The following is a 16,723-nucleotide window of genomic DNA, read 5'->3' as shown; positions in this document are numbered from 1 at the left end:
AATCAGGGCAGAAATGCCTTGGTCAGGGAGGCGATAAAGAACCCGATGGTCACTCTGACAGAGCTCCTCTGTGGAGATGGGAGAACCTTCCATCTCTGCACCACTCCACCAATCAGTCCTTTAGAGTAGACTGGCCAGATGGATGTTACTCCTCAGTAAAAAGGCACATGGCAGCCCGCTTGGACTTCGCCAAAACGCACCCAAAGGACTCTGACCATGAGAAGCAAGATTCTCTGGTCTGATGAAACCAAGATTGAACTCTTTGGCCTGAATGCCAAGTGTCACGTCTGGAGGAAACCAGGCACCGCTCATCACCAGGCCAATACCATCCCTATGGTGAAGCATGGTGGTGGCAGCATCATGCTGTGGGGATTTTTCAGCGGCAGGGACTGGGAGACTAGTCAGGATTGACTAGATTGAGGTTTGAGGGAAAGAGCAAAGTAACCTACTCCAGAGCGCTCAGGACCTCAGACTGAGGGCAAAGGTTCACCTTCCAACAGGACAACGACCCGAAGCACAAAGTCAACAACACAAGAGTGCCTTTGGGACAAGTCTCCGAATGTCTCTGTGGCCCACCCAGAGACCGGACTTAAACCCGATCGAAAATCTCTGGAGACCTGAAAATGGCTGTGCAGCGACACTTCCCATCCATCCTGACAGAGCTTGAGGGGACCTGCAGAGAAGAATAGGAGAAACTCCCCAAATACGCAATTAAAGACTCAGGGCTGTAATTGCTGCCAAAATGTGCTTCAACAAAGTAATGAGTAAAGGGTCTGAATACTTATGTAAATGTAGTAGTATTTTATTTTGAATAAATTTGCTCTAAAACCCATTTTTGCTTTGTCATTTCAGGGTATTGTGTGTAGATTGATGAGGAAATAAAACAATTTAATAAAACTTTAGAATAAGGCAAATGTGGAAAAAGTGAAGGCGTCTGAAAGCACACACACAGTACCAGTCAAAAGTTGAAACCTACTCATTCAAGAGTTTATTTTTACTATTTTCTAGATTGTAGAATAGTGAAGACATCAAAACTATGAAATAACACATATGGAATCATGTAGTAACCAAAAAAAGTAGCCATCCTTTGCCTTGACAGCTTTCCACACTCGTGGCATGCTCTCAACCAGCTTCATGAGGTAATCACCTGGAATGCTTTTCCAACCGTCTTGAAGGATATGCTGAGCACTTGTTGGCTGTTTTTCCTTCACTCTGCGGTCCAACTCATCCCAATTGGGTTGAGGTCGGGTGATTGTTGAGGCCAGGTCACCTGATCCAGCACTCCATCACTCTCCTTGGTCAAATAGCCCTTACACAGCCTGGAGGTGTGTTTTGGGTCATTGTCCTATTGAAAAACAAATGATAGTGGGACTAAGCGCAAACCAGATGTGATGGCGTATCGCTGCAGAATGCTGTGGTAGTAATGCCTTGAATTCTAAATAAAACACAGTGTCTTCAACGAAGCACCACCACACCTCCTCCTCCATGGTTCACGGTGGGAACTATACATACGGAGATCATCCGTTCACCTACTTTGCGTCTCACAAAGGTACGGCGGTTGGAACCAAAAATCTCAAATTTGGTCTCAGACCAAAGGACAGACTTCCACCGGTCTAATGTCCATTGCTAGTGTTTCTTGGCCCAAGCAAGTCTCTTCTTATTATTGGTGTCCTTTAGTAGTGGTTTCTTTGCAGCAATTCAACCATGAAGGCCTGATTAACTCAGTCTTCTCTGTTACAGTTGATGTTGAGATGTGTCTTACTTGAACTCTGTGAAGAATTTATTTGGGCTGCAATCTGAGGTGCATTTAACTCATGAACTTCGGGTCTTCCTTTCCTGTGGCGGTCCTCATGAGACAGTTTCATCATAGCGCTTGATGGTTTTTGCGACTGCACTTGAAGAAACTTTCAAAGTTCTTGAAACTTTCCAGATTGACTGACCTTCATGTCTTAAAGTAATGATGGACTGTCGTTTCGCTTTGCTTATTTGAGCTGTTCTTGCCATAATATGGACTCGGTCTTTTACCAAATAGGGCTATCTTCTGTACACCACCCCTACCTTGTCACAACACAACTGATTGGCTCAAACACAATAAGGGAAAAAATCCACAATTTAACTTAAGGCACACCTTTTAATTGAAATGCATTCCAGGTGACTACCTCATGAAGCTGGTTGAGAGAATGCCGAGTGTGCAAAGCTGTCAAGGCAAAGGGTGCCTACTTTGAAGAATCTCAAATATATTTTGATTTGTTTAACTCTTTTTTGGTTACTACATGATTCCATGTGTGTTATTTCATAGTTTAGGTCTTCACTATTATTCTACAATGTTAAATTAAAAAAAAACTTGTGTCCAAACTTGTGACTGTGTGTATAGGAGGGCGAGCGCGAGAGAGGGCGAGCGCGAGAGAGAGCGAGATCCTAGCCTACCTATTTCAGGTAATACATTCTATGCAGTATTAACCTTATATTTAGCTAATTAATAAATGGGCTATGAATAATAAGCTTCTGACTTGTAGCCTCTGTCTCTTACGCAACATGCAAGCACCTGTTCTCCCATGGCCTCTCCTTAGCTCTTGCAGTCAGTCTCATGTAAGAAAAGCTATAGGTTGCTTGACTTTAAAAAAAAGAAGCATTTCTTACACCAAGACTATTTGAACAGGGACGCAAGTTCTTTTTTGCTGAATGTTGAATACGGCAGCCAATAGAACTCACAGGTAGTTTCAAAGAAGAGCAGACACATGATGGGTATAGGCTATAGCAGTTATTTGTTCAGACCCATAACCATTCATTCAATCAATCTTCGTGATGAGAAGTGAAAGCCTTCTGCATCTAATTATATTATTCATTGATGTCATTAGAATGATTAAGATAAGGACGACAAAACATATTTAATTTAAACTGTTGAAAGTGAGGAAGGAATGAAGCAACAGAGAGAGAAAGAGGTAGCTAATAACATTAGGGGAAATATGAGTCAGCCTATTAATTATAAAAATAGGCCATATATTTCCACATTTAAAATCAAATTTGCTAGCCTATACTTGTAACTTTGCTGCACCAGAATCACATGTTCTCTCCCTACTTTATTATGGTTTGAATGATGGGTCTAATTTCAGTCCATATAATACAGTTTATGTGTAGCAGCCTATATCATATATGTATTTGATAACTGCACAATCATCTGGGCTCATTACAATGTCATTTATGTAGGGCTCAAAACAATTATTTGATATATGGTTCATCAGGCTCAGCTAGCAACCAACTTGAATGTTCATGTTGATCAAAGCTCTAATCAAATCCAAATATATTTATATGCTTTATAATGCTTTTGAATGACACTTCCGGTTTTGTTGGGAAATACTGGTTTACCTCTGAGAAAAGTTATTTATTCTCGGGATGGAACATTTCTAAAATACCGGGAAAATATTCAACGCTAGCCTACACTAAAGCAGTAATCCACATCTTCAAAAATGACTTTTGCTCCTGGTTCGATAACGGGCTGTGTCGCAGCTGGACGCGACTGGGAGACCCATGAGGCGACGCACAATTAGCCCAGCGTCATCCGGGTTAGGGAAGGGTTTGGCCGGCCGGGATGTCCTTGTCCCATCACGCACTAGCAACTCCTGTGGCAGGTCAGGCGCATGCACACGACCGCCAGGTGTACGGTGTTTCCTCCGACACATTGGTACAACTGGCCTCCGGATTAATCGAGCAGTATGTCAAGAAGCAGTGCGGCTTGGCAGGGTGGTGTTTTGGAGGACGCGTGGCGCTCGACCTTCACCTCTCCAGAGTCCGTACGGGAGATGCAGCAATGGGACAAGACTATCTACCAATTGGATATCACAAAACTGGGGAGAAAAAGGTGGATTTTTTTTTTTTTTTTTTAAATACTTCTGCGTCATCAGTGATGCTTAATGCATTGTACATTTGAAGTACGCCATGCGTGCTGATGGTATTCATGGGCGTGCTGAAGGACACCTTTTGTGCCAGGCAGGGAGCTTATTTTAGAGACGGTAATTGCAGGCTAGCTCTCAGACCTGGGCTGCGTCACCAGACACACACCTATACATACGACACACGTCAAGAGGAAATGGACCTCCGCAGTCAATGACAGAGCTGCCTAAAGCAACAGAAACCCGTTTTCTACCACTATTGATAAGCTTTCATTGTAGATCAAACATTGCTTTGACTACAAAGAAGTTTGACGATGAAAACGATCCATTCTGAATCTAGTCTCGTTCACAAGATGTGTGTGGGTCTTATTGGAAAGCTATGATGAGCGTTGCAGGCAAGGCTCTTCTGCATCAGAGGAAAACCTTTACCCTCTCCTACGCTACCCATTGCTATTAACCTAATGCCCTAATCCCTTCAATACCAATCAGATCAACTGTGCCTGTGGTTAGAAAGTGATTCAGTCCTTTCTAGCATGCCTAGATAATCACTACTTTGAGGCTTTTAATGTAATAAAATACTACTGTGCATACACACTTCTACACGTCACAAGGATGAAATAGATCTTACTGAACACCAATAAAAATATGATTTCTCGGTTTCCAGCGTACCATTTCTAGTTTATTTCACTTCGAAGCATCTAGACTGCACCACAAGGTGCAGAGGTTGTCCTTACATTCCTCTTCTCTGAATAAAATATCCCTTTTATCACTGAAGTCCCCAAGGCCAAATCTCATTGTCTGTGGTTGTACAGTATGCCCATCCATAGTCACAACTTTAAGTGCAGGGCTACAAGCAGTGGAGCTAGTTTAGTGACTGCAGAGGTTAGGTGAATATACATCCGTCCTTCGCCGAGGCCATTTTAATAGTGCACTGCTTTTCCTATATCAATGGGAAAGTGTGCAGAAGATTTTCAATAGAGTGCAGGTTATGGAGTACCGTGTTATTCTGAACACACTGTTCTCAGGGCAGGCACGCCGGTTTAGACTAGCAGAAGTAACTCTTTGCAGCAGGTTAGGAGAATTCACATGGCAGGTTAGGAGAATTCACATGGCAGGTTAGGAGAATTAGGTCAAGAAAAGCGTGAACATATCTAGCTGTAACCAGGCCTGCCCTGAGAACACCCCATTATTCCACTAATGCATTCTGCATAGATTACAGGCCTCAGATTATGACAGAGTCAACGTCATGGTGCCATCTACTGGACAAGCTCAGACAACGCCACAGGGCATTTCTCAGTCTAGTCCAGTGACTCCCCTGACTAACGCAGAAGGATGGATAAATAGCAGTGTGCTGTTTCCCCCCCCTCCAGCCCAGCAGTAACATTCAGATGATCTTCCATCTAGACCAAGAGGAACTGCATTGGGTCGTGGAAGTTGACCTGGAAGAAAGCTCTCCATGACCGGAGTGATCCACTTTGACGGAGTGCAGTGTAAAGTGACGAGCTGAATGAACAGCTATGTCAGTCATCATGGTCAGTCTCACCTTGCAATAGGTCTGACAGGGAGGGGCCACACTCCTCAGGAACACTGTAGTCTCCCTTCCCAATGTTCTCAAATAGCTTATAGATGTTGTCCCCTTCGAACGGATATAGACTCGTTGTAATGTTGTATCTACGGCAGGGAAAAGTGAAAACAGGCACGATATTACACACCATGAGTTTGAGACTTCATGTTATCTTATAATGGACCACAAGCTATGTATAACTAATTATCATAATTAAAATGGCAAAAGCCATTCGAAGACTCCCTGCAATGTTCAGGTTTCCATGAGTAAGAACACAAAGGATGATGTTGAAAAGAAGATCAACAGAATGGTCATCAAAGCACTAGATGACACTAGGCTGTTATCATTTGTCATCCTTTCAGATCAACACAGTGTTTGGGGTCATGGCCAGAGGTGGGCTGGGGGTCGTGGCCAGAGGTGGGCTGGGGGTCATGGCCAGAGGTGGGCTGGGGGTCATGGCCAGAGGTGGGCTGGGGGGGTCATAGTCAGAGGGGTGCTGGGGGGGTCATAGTCAGAGGGGTGCTGGGGGGGTCATAGTCAGAGGGGTGCTGGGGGGGTCATGGTCAGAGGGGGGCTGGGGGTCATGGTCAGAGGGGGGCTGGGGGTCATGTTCAGAGGGGGGCTGGGGGTCATGTTCAGAGGGGGGCTGGGGGTCATGTTCAGAGGGGGGCGTGGACAGTGCAATAGCCATTACGCACAGTGTGACGCCTGCAGACCAGATGTCCACTTTGAACCCTGAAAACGTGTCCAGGCCATTGGCGATCTCGGGGGGCTGAAACGCTGGCGAGCCCTGACTTGTACGACACGTGTCATCCTTCGCAAACGGGTGCAGAGCCTGGCGGAGAGAGGGGGAAGAATATACATAAGAGCGAGGTAGGGAGAAAGAATAAGCTCACAATCAGCATGATGAATCAGAGAGAGTGAAGAATGCCATCTGCACACTTTAGTTAAGAACATGTACAGGTAACTGCCAAAATAAAGGAAACATTGGGCCACCATGATCCAGAACAGCTTCAATGTGCCTTGGCATAGATTCTACAAGTGTCTGGAACTCTATTGGAGGGATGTGACGCCATTATTCCACGAGAAATTCCATAATTTGTTGATGGTGGTGGAAAACGCTGTCTCAGGCATCGCTCTAGAATCTCCTATAAGTGTTTAGATCTGGTGACAGACGGCCATGGCATATGGTTTACATGCTCATCAAACCATTCAGTGACCACTTGTGCCCTGTGGGGGCATTGTCATCCTGGAAGAAACCACTCATCAGGATAGAAACTAATCACCATAGGGCTGAAGGTGATCACTCAGAATGGCTGTGTATTTATTGGCGTTTACCTTGCCCTCTAAGGGGTTGAGTGGACCTTAACCATGCCAGGAAAACAGACCCCACACCAGAACAGAGCCACCAGAACCCTCATTTACTAGTGTTTCCTTTATTTTGGCAGTTACCTGTATGTCCCTAATAGTTGGTAATAGAGGTAAATTATATTTGATCTCTCACCTCTGCCACGCCCAGGTCTGAGATCTTGAGCGTGCCGTCGGTGTTCAGCAGCAGATTCCCTGGTTTAATGTCTTTGTGAACGATTCCCTGGCTATGCAAATATTCAAGACCATCTAACAGTTGTAAAAAGTACCTGAGAGAGACACACAGACAGAGAAAGAGACACAGACAGAGAAGACAGACACATGACAGACAGACTACATTAGCTCTATGGTGAATCCTAACTTGAGATCTGTGCATACGTTTCTATTTTGCATAAATCCCTCAACATCAGTGATTTACAAGAGTGTGAATTCAGCCCTGCATGACGTATCAATCCAAGCAATCTAATGTGTTTTATTCAAATGTGTGGCTATAAAATCAGTGTAACCTCCCTATCTGCACCAGTCATCTAGCAGCTGGGGATTTGTCCATTGACTAGGTATTCCTGCAATGGAGAGGTTTGCAGTCCTGCTGGATACTGGCACTAAACTTAGCCTGGGAGTAGACTCTGCACAGAAGCACACACTAATAATAGCAGTGGGAAGAGAGAGAACGGATAGGGCGAGAGAGCGGGGGGGACAGGGCTAGAGCGCGGGGCGAGAGGATAGCGAGCGATGGGCGAGCGGATAGAGCGAGGGGCGAGAGGATAGAGCGAGAGCGAGCGAGGGGCGAGAGGATAGAGCGAGAGCGAGCGAGAGGATAGAGCGAGAGCGAGCGCGGGGCGAGAGGATAGAGCGAGAGAGCGGGGGGGACAGGGCTAGAGCGCGGGGCGAGAGGATAGAGCGAGAGGATAGAGCGAGAGCGAGCGCGGGGCGAGAGGATAGAGCGAGAGCGAGCGCGGGGCGAGAGGATAGAGCGAGAGCGAGCGCGGGGCGAGAGGATAGAGCGAGAGCGAGCGCGGGGCGAGAGGATAGAGCGAGAGCGAGCGCGGGGCGAGAGGATAGAGCGAGAGCGAGCGCGGGGCGAGAGGATAGAGCGAGAACGAGCGCGGGGCGAGCGGATAGAGCGAGAGCGAGCGCGGGGCGAGAGGATAGAGCGAGAGCGAGCGCGGGGCGAGAGGATAGAGCGAGTGCGAGCGCGGGGCGAGAGGATAGAGCGAGAGCGAGCGCGGGGCGAGAGGATAGAGCGAGAGCGAGAGGATAGAGCGAGAGCGAGCGGATAGAGCGAGAGCGAGCGAGCGGATAGAGCGAGAGCGAGAGCGAGCGAGAGGATAGAGCGAGAGCGAGGATAGAGCGAGAGCGAGCGAGGGGCGAGAGGATAGAGCGAGAGCGAGGATAGAGCGAGAGCGAGGATAGAGCGAGAGCGAGGATAGAGCGAGAGCGAGGATAGAGCGAGCGAATAGAGCAAGAGGATAGAGCGAGAGGACAGAGCGAGAGCGAGCGGATAGAGCGAGAGCGAGCGAGAGCATAGAGCGAGCGGATAGAGCGAGAGCGAGCGAGAGGATAGAGCGAGCTGGTGAGAAACTTACCCGTGAGCTTGAAATACTGGAAATCTTTTCTCTGGGACGCTGTCCAGCATTTCTTGCATCCCACATACGCAATACTCCATCACCATATACGTGAGACAGGGAGTCAAGGGAATTCTCAAAACACACCAATGAGAAGCATTTACACACTAAACAAACTGCCATATTAAAACAGCCATTAAAATACAACAGAAAAGGAAATACATTTTCCTTGTACATAATGCATTTAAAGTTACTGGCTCAGAGTGGGAAATCAACTAAATATGTCTCGTTTTATTTGTTTAGGTGGGTTTCTTCAAGGATTTAAGCAAGTAGCAATTCGAGTTATCTTTGAACAAGAAAAATGTATAAAAAAGGCAAAAACAAGATACAGATCCGGACAAAAATATTGGCAGTTGGGACCTTTGCACTTTTCTGGAGTGGCCAGTGAAAGTCCAGATCTCAATCCTATCCATAACCTGTGGAGATCTGAAAACAGCAGTCGGAGGGCACCCTCAAACATTGAAGAACTAGAGCAGAGCAATCTGCTGCTGAAAAGTAGAAAAGCTAGAAGGTACACAGCTCATTGACAGCTACAAGAAGCATTTGTTGGCAGTTATATGTTGGCAAAAAGCTGTGCAACCAAGTAATCTCTGGGGTTCCAATTAAAGTTCCGAAAAATGTGTTTCTGCCATGTTGAAAATCCATTGACAAGGTGTGGTGACCAAATTATTACATGGCATACTTCTGGATTGTGGCATTGAAGCTCTTTATTTACTTCCCCAGAGGCAGATGAACTCTTGGATACCATTTTTATGTCTCGTGCAGTTTGAAAGAAGTCGCTTTCTAGCGTTAGCTCAAATTCTAACTAGCATTAGAGAAATGACTGGAAGTCTATAGCCTTTCAGTCATTACACTAAAGAGCCTCTGGGGAAGTATATCATTAATTGTCAAAATCCCGAAGTATCCCTTTAAGAAAAGTGCAAGGGTGCCAATATATTTGGCCGCAGCTGTATAATCGTTTGGCTCATAATCAATGTGATATCATCTTAGCAAGAAAACCTCTAGGTAGATATGGTAGGGGAAGAGAAGTGGGATGATACAGAAGAGTGACTGATGTGGTTGTCTCGCCTAGCCACCTTAAGATGAATGCACTAAGTAAATCACTCTGGATGACAGCATCTGTTAAAAGACTAGCATGTAAATGTAAGATAGGGAGAAAGGGTAAGAGCGTGTGCAGACAGAGAGAGGAAGGGTAAGAGCGTGTGCAGACAGAGAGAGGAAGAGTAAGAGCGTGTGCAGACAGAGAGAGGAAGAGTAAGAGCGTGTGCAGACCGAGAGAGGAAGGGTAAGAGCGTGTGCAGACCGAGAGAGGACGAGTAAGAGCGTGTGCAGACCGAGAGAGGACGAGTAAGAGCGTGTGCAGACAGAGAGAGGAAGAGAAAGAGCGTGTGCAGACAGAGAGAGGACGAGTAAGAGCGTGTGCAGACAGAGAGAGGAAGAGTAAGAGCGTGTGCAGACAGAGAGAGGAAGAGTAAGAGCGTGTGCAGACAGAGAGAGGAAGAGAAAGAGCGTGTGCAGACAGAGGGAGGAAGAGAAAGAGCGTGTGCAGACAGAGAGAGGAAGAGTAAGAGCGTGTGCAGACAGAGAGAGGAAGAGAAAGAGCGTGTGCAGACAGAGAGAGGAAGAGAAAGAGCGTGTGCAGACAGAGAGAGGAAGAGTAAGAGCGTGTGCAGACAGAAAGGAAGAGTAAGAGCGTGTGCAGACAGAGAGAGGAAGAGTAAGAGCGTGTGCAGACAGAGAGGAAGAGAAAGAGCGTGTGCAGACAGAAAGGAAGAGTAAGAGCGTGTGCAGACAGAGAGAGGAAGAGAAAGAGCGTGTGCAGACAGAGAGAGGACGAGTAAGAGCGTGTGCAGACAGAGAGAGGAAGAGTAAGAGCGTGTGCAGACAGAGAGAGGAAGAGTAAGAGCGTGTGCAGACAGAGAGGAAGAGTAAGAGCGTGTGCAGACAGAGAGGAAGAGTAAGAGCGTGTGCAGACAGAGAGAGGAAGAGTAAGAGCGTGTGCAGACAGAGAGGAAGAGAAAGAGCGTGTGCAGACAGAAAGGAAGAGTAAGAGCGTGTGCAGACAGAGAGAGGAAGAGAAAGAGCGTGTGCAGACAGAGAGAGGACGAGTAAGAGCGTGTGCAGACAGAGAGAGGAAGAGTAAGAGCGTGTGCAGACAGAGAGAGGAAGAGTAAGAGCGTGTGCAGACAGAGAGAGGAAGAGTAAGAGCGTGTGCAGATAGAGAGCGGAAGAGTAAGAGCGTGTGCAGACAGAGAGCGGAAGAGGAAGAGCGTGTGCAGACAGGCAATGCCTGGTCATGACATTATTAGCTGCTTAGTTGTCTGCATCAAGATTCTCTCCACTGCTGCAGGATAGAGGGGCACACACATAGCTAGGAGAGCCTGCACAGTGTCAGAGTTTACTTCAACAGAGAGGAAGTAGGGGAGTAGACAATTCATAAGGAAATCTTTCCACCCTCATCAATTTACAAACATTCCACACACACTAATGGTGCTTAAAATGTACACACAGGAAGAAAGAATATATTTTCTGCTTCTCTTCATTGTACAACACGTCCACCAAATGGATCACATTTTTGTTCTGAAGTCTCCGGAGCAGCTGGATCTCCCTGAAACACAAACAAGTTACAAATTCAACCATCCATCACAATGAAAACATTGGTGAAATAAAACAAATTAAAATCACATTGTAAGATGAACAGAGTGTGACTTTACAGTCTTTGCCTAAATATCACAAATCTGAAAAATAAATGAGAAAGGAATCGGGAATGACGCATTAGGGTGGCTATAGCAACAAGCTCAGTATAGACACACATCTGTGAACTGGCCTTGGAAAGGGAGTTTAGAGTCACCCCCCAGCACCACCACGACAAACCCCCAGGAGACTCCACATTCATCTGAGAGCTGCTACAGAGTTGCCTGCCTGCCACTAATGAATACAGCCACTGCATGAAGGGCACACACACACACACACAGCAGTGTGTATATGTTTTAGTCTAGATCACAGAGAACATCCCCATAGCGGCCTGGTCTTTAAAATGAATCCTCTAGGTGTTTAAAATTAACCATGCCATTCAAATGGGAAGGAAGGAAATGCCGGCTACATTTGAAAGGTAATTTTCATGAGTACATTTCCTCCTCTTACGGTAAATCTTCCTTCTTGTAATAAGTGAATTAAGCCAGCGTTTCACTGCACAGCATGGGGATGCTCACGGTGTATTGAAGCGTCATGTAGGGCAAAGATTCACTAACTTCCCCAGTCGGGACCCCCCTTCCAGCATTGGGGAACACCCCCTGTACGCACCACATCTATTTCTATGGGCACAAGCACTGTTCATGACTCACTGTTCACACCCATGTAGTTAGTGGAGAGAATTTAGCAGGTTTAAAGCTTATTTCTTGCAATTCTATACATATTGCCATGTCTAATGTGTATTCATGGGATATTTGAGTGACTAAAATTACAACTATATCTATGGGCTAAAAAACCTAAATAATTAAAATGTCAGCTAACATGGGCTAGTTGATGTGCACCTTCCTGACTAGAAATCTGAGGTCTGTAATGATGTACATGACAAGAGGAACTGGTGATACACTACACAATTTCTAGATTGCACTTTGTGCATTCTACTATTACAACTTTCAAGAGTAAGTTTAAAGCCAGACGGTTCCATTAAAATAATAATAATAATAATAATAATAATAATGAGGGGGGACCCCACTGTAGGACACACACCCTCTTTCTCTAGTCTGAACTGTCAGTCTCTCACACAATCTATACACTGTACTGTAGCTCACTCTGTACGGTGCTCGTTTGTGTCATCTTAGCCTGCAGTCACAGGCTGGCCCAGTCCTCTGCTTTACACACTACTACTGCATCACTACCGACAGAGTCAGAGAGACATCCCACATGCACACTGCCACACACATCAAAATGGACTAACACTATTGCAAAAGAGAATGTATTGCACACACGTCATGGAGAACATGTAAAAGACAGGTAAAAGAAAACTTCAGTCACTAGTAAAGAGCAGCACGACCAATCAAAATGAGTTATTGTTTTGCTTGACCATCGCTGCTGTAACTATAAGCCTATGTGTAAGAGAATTGTGGTCACTTCACTTCCTAGTACTAAAAAGGCAATTGATAAACCTTTGCAGCATCATCTATCCCATTCAAGGTTAAAAACATTCAACAAGAGTGAGCAGCCCTGCTGTTCACTAGGAAAATACAGAAATCAGAGTGTCAGCTTTTTGCTGTCTAAAAGCACTGTGTCTGCTGCATAGAGAGAGTCTATCTGCAGCGGATCCAATATCCCTCTGTGGGATGGTCCAGGAGGACGGAAACCTGCACTTTTACAAAACTTGTTTACTATTTATCGACAGCTGCATTACCTTCTCGGTTAATTCATTATGATGACAAACTTGTTGAATTTTACATGCTAGTCGTCCAATGAAATCACTCAATGAACACACCTCCCCCGCTCAGGAGTTCTAGTCCAGAGGGATGTGCGTGTGTGGCATTCCAAACCAGGGCTCAGCATTCCGGAGGCGTTGCCCAAGCAACAGGAGTGGTCATAGTGTGGCAACCCCGGGCAGTGTAAGAAGGAAGCATTTGGCACACAGGAATGCTATGCGATGGCTGCTGTGAGTGTAGAGAGAGACAACAGGGGCTAAGGGTAGTACTGTTGTGGCATCCAGAGCCTTATAAGGCTAAGGATGGCTCTCACACAGGCTCAAACCCATAGGATAGGGCCCACCTACACAGACATGCACACACATATTACAGACGTACTGGTCTGTTTCCACCAAAACACTGAGAAACTCCAGCATGTAGGCTACACAACAACTCACACCCTGACACGCAAGAGGTGGCTTAGTATTAGGCCAAGCTTTGCTTAGATAAAGAGGGTGTGAGTATGATGCAAGACAGAGCAGTGCATTCTCCATAACACTGGCAGTGAGTAGCCTAGACAACATTTTAACATAATCAAGTCAGTGTAACCACATTCAAAAGAGTAATTGAATCAAACCAAACCAGAACATGCAACCCAAACCAATAAAACGTGCACTGTTACAGCAAAGGTTTTCTACAAAAAGCCTCAAATATGTACTAAGACCCTGCGATTTACAATAAAGCAACCTAAACTAAGTTGTTCATCCATCTCTCTAAACACTTTCCCTCAGTGGGAAATCATTTGACAGTTAGCTCGCACATCACAGGAGAATATTAAATAAAGTCCATTGTGTGATTAAAACCTTGGCTGTCCCTGTGAAAGGGAGGATGGAGAGGAAAACTATTTATAGAGACTGAGGAGAGAGATAGAGAAATGTCTATTCCTTAGGAACTTTTCTGAGAGTAATGTTTGTTTATTTCACTTTTGTTTATTATCTATTTCACTTGCTTTGACAATGTTTCCCATGCCAATAAAGCCATTTGAATTGAGAAAGAAGAGAGAAAGAGAACAATCAAGGAAAGAAACACCGGGCGTACAACTTCAGTCTCCATTAGAGAGGATGTTTAAATATGTGGCTCTGGGTCACAATGATGCTGGGAATAAAACCAGTGGAGGGATGGGGGGGTAAGCCCATACCAAAGCCATATATTTAAACACATGGATCTGTCCTACACTATAAGAATGAAAGCCCAATATGAATGAGCAACGTGTGAGTTCGGATAAACAAAACAAACATGAGACGAGTGAACAGTAATGGAGAACATTACTGTGTTTTCATCGTGGGAAGAAGGGTTGTAATGATGCAGGCCTTTAAATCTTCAACTATGGCTCTGCCATGTATTGGAAGAGCAGGGGGCCGTATTGGAAGAGGAGGGGGCCGTATTGGAAGAGGAGGGGGCCGTATTGGAAGAGGGGGGGGCCGCATTGGAAGAGCGGGGGGCCGCATTGGAAGAGCGGGGGGCCGCATTGGAAGAGCGGGGGGCCGCATTGGAAGAGCGGGGGGCCGTATTGGAAGGGGAGGGGGCCGCATTGGAAGGGGAGGGGGCCGTATTGGAAGGGGAGGGGGCCGCATTGGAAGGGGAGGGGGCCGTATTGGAAGAGCAGGGGGAAGTATTGGAAGAGCAGGGGGCTGTATTGGAAGAGCAGGGGGCTGTATTGGAAGAGCAGGGGGCTGTATTGGAAGAGCAGGGGGCTGTATTGGAAGAGCAGGGGGCTGTATTGGAAGAGCAGGGGGCTGTATTGGAAGAGCAGGGGGCTGTATTGGAAGAGGGGGCTGTATTGGAAGAGGGGGCTGTATTGGAAGAGCAGGGGGCTGTATTGAGGGGGCTGTATTGGAAGAGCAGGGGGCTGTATTGGAAGAGCAGGGGGCTGTATTGGAAGAGCAGGGGGCTGTATTGGAAGAGCAGGGGGCTGTATTGGAAGAGCAGGGGGCTGTATTGGAAGAGCAGGGGGCTGTATTGGAAGAGCAGGGGGCTGTATTGGAAGAGCAGGGGGCTGTATTGGAAGAGCAGGGGGCTGTATTGGAAGAGCAGGGGGCTGTATTGGAAGAGCAGGGGGCTGTATTGGAAGAGCAGGGGGCTGTATTGGAAGAGCAGGGGGCTGTATTGGAAGAGCAGGGGGCTGTATTGGAAGAGCAGGGGGCTGTATTGGAAGAGCAGGGGGCTGTATTGGAAGAGCAGGGGGCTGTATTGGAAGAGCAGGGGGCTGTATTGGAAGAGCAGGGGGCTGTATTGGAAGAGCAGGGGGCTGTATTGGAAGAGCAGGGGGCTGTATTGGAAGAGCAGGGGGCTGTATTGGAAGAGCAGGGGGCTGTATTGGAAGAGCAGGGGGCTGTATTGGAAGAGCAGGGGGCTGTATTGGAAGAGCAGGGGGCTGTATTGGACGAGGGGGAAATGCAAACAAAGATCCAAAGTGTAGTTCAATTTTAACAGGGGGGACGATAGTCAGTCATATGTAGGAAAAACCATAGGGAGACACTACACTGTAGGGAGACACTGTAGGGAGACACTACACTGTAGGGAGACACTACACCGTAGGGAGACACCGTAGGGAGACACCGTAGGGAGACACCGTAGGGAGACACCGTAGGGAGACACTACCCTGTAGGGAGACACTGTAGGGAAACACTGTAGGGAGACACTGTAGGGAGACACTGTAGGGAGACACTGTAGGGAGACACTGTAGGGAGACACTACACTGTAGGGAGACACTACACTGTAGGGAGACACTGTAGGGAGACACCGTAGGGAAAACCTACACCGTAGGGAGACACCGTAGGGAAAACCTACACCGTAGGGAGACACCGTAGGGAAAACCTACACCGTAGGGAAAACCTACACTGTAGGGAGACACCGTAGGGAAAACCTACACTGTAGGGAGACACCGTAGGGAAAACCTACACTGTAGGGAGACACCGTAGGGAAAACCTACACCGTAGGGAGACACCGTAGGGAAAACCTACACCGTAGGGAGACACCGTAGGGAAAACCTACACCGTAGGGAGACACCGTAGGGAAAACCTACACCGTAGGGAGACACCGTAGGGAAAACCTACACCGTAGGGAGACACCGTAGGGAAAACCTACACCGTAGGGAGACACCGTAGGGAAAACCTACACCGTAGGGAGACACCGTAGGGAAAACCTACACCGTAGGGAAAACCTACACCGTAGGGAAAACCTACACCGTAGGGAAAACCTACACCGTAGGGAGAACCTACACTGTAGGGAGACACCGTAGGGAAAACCTACACTGTAGGGAGACACCGTAGGGAAAACCTACACTGTAGGGAGACACCGTAGGGAAAACCTACACTGTAGGGAGACACCGTAGGGAGAACCTACACAGTAGGGAAAACCTACACTGTAGGGAGACACCGTAGGGAAATCTACACAGTAGGGAAAACCTACACTGTAGGGAGACACCGTAGGGAAATCTACACTGTAGGGAGACACCGTAGGGAAAACCTACACTGTAGGGAGACACCGTAGGGAAAACCTACACTGTAGGGAGACACCGTAGGGAAAACCTACACTGTAGGGAGACACCGTAGGGAAAACCTACACTGTAGGGAGACACCGTAGGGAAAACCTACACTGTAGGGAGACACCGTAGGGAAATCTACACTGTAGGGAGACACCGTAGGGAAAACCACACTGTAGGGAGACACCGTAGGGAAAACCTACACTGTAGGGAGACACCGTAGGGAAAACCTACACTGTAGGGAGACACCGTAGGGAAAACCTACACTGTAGGGAGACACCGTAGGGAAAACCTACACTGTAGGGAGACACCGTAGGGAGAACCTACACTGTAGGGAG

The 16,723-nt window shown here is 47.0% G+C and overlaps 1 protein-coding gene across 1 annotated transcript in view; it reads right to left on the bottom strand.

Annotated features, from left to right (window-relative positions):
- LOC129813964 (serine/threonine-protein kinase STK11-like) overlaps positions 1-16,723 on the bottom strand; it is a 35,294-nt gene that overhangs the window by 14,868 nt on the left and 3,703 nt on the right. The window contains exons 3-7 of the mRNA XM_055866639.1: positions 10,972-11,055; positions 8,409-8,498; positions 6,959-7,091; positions 6,153-6,289; positions 5,434-5,561 (exon numbers count right to left, since the gene is read on the bottom strand). Coding sequence (XP_055722614.1) covers positions 5,434-5,561; positions 6,153-6,289; positions 6,959-7,091; positions 8,409-8,498; positions 10,972-11,055 — 572 coding nt within the window. The remainder of the gene's footprint in view (positions 1-5,433; positions 5,562-6,152; positions 6,290-6,958; positions 7,092-8,408; positions 8,499-10,971; positions 11,056-16,723) is intronic.

The sequence above is a fragment of the Salvelinus fontinalis genome, chromosome 17, assembly GCF_029448725.1.
Source record: "Salvelinus fontinalis isolate EN_2023a chromosome 17, ASM2944872v1, whole genome shotgun sequence".
NCBI lineage: Eukaryota > Metazoa > Chordata > Actinopteri > Salmoniformes > Salmonidae > Salvelinus > Salvelinus fontinalis.
The sequence above is the reverse complement of the archived record's forward strand: the minus strand, read 5'-3'. Positions and strand labels throughout refer to the sequence as shown.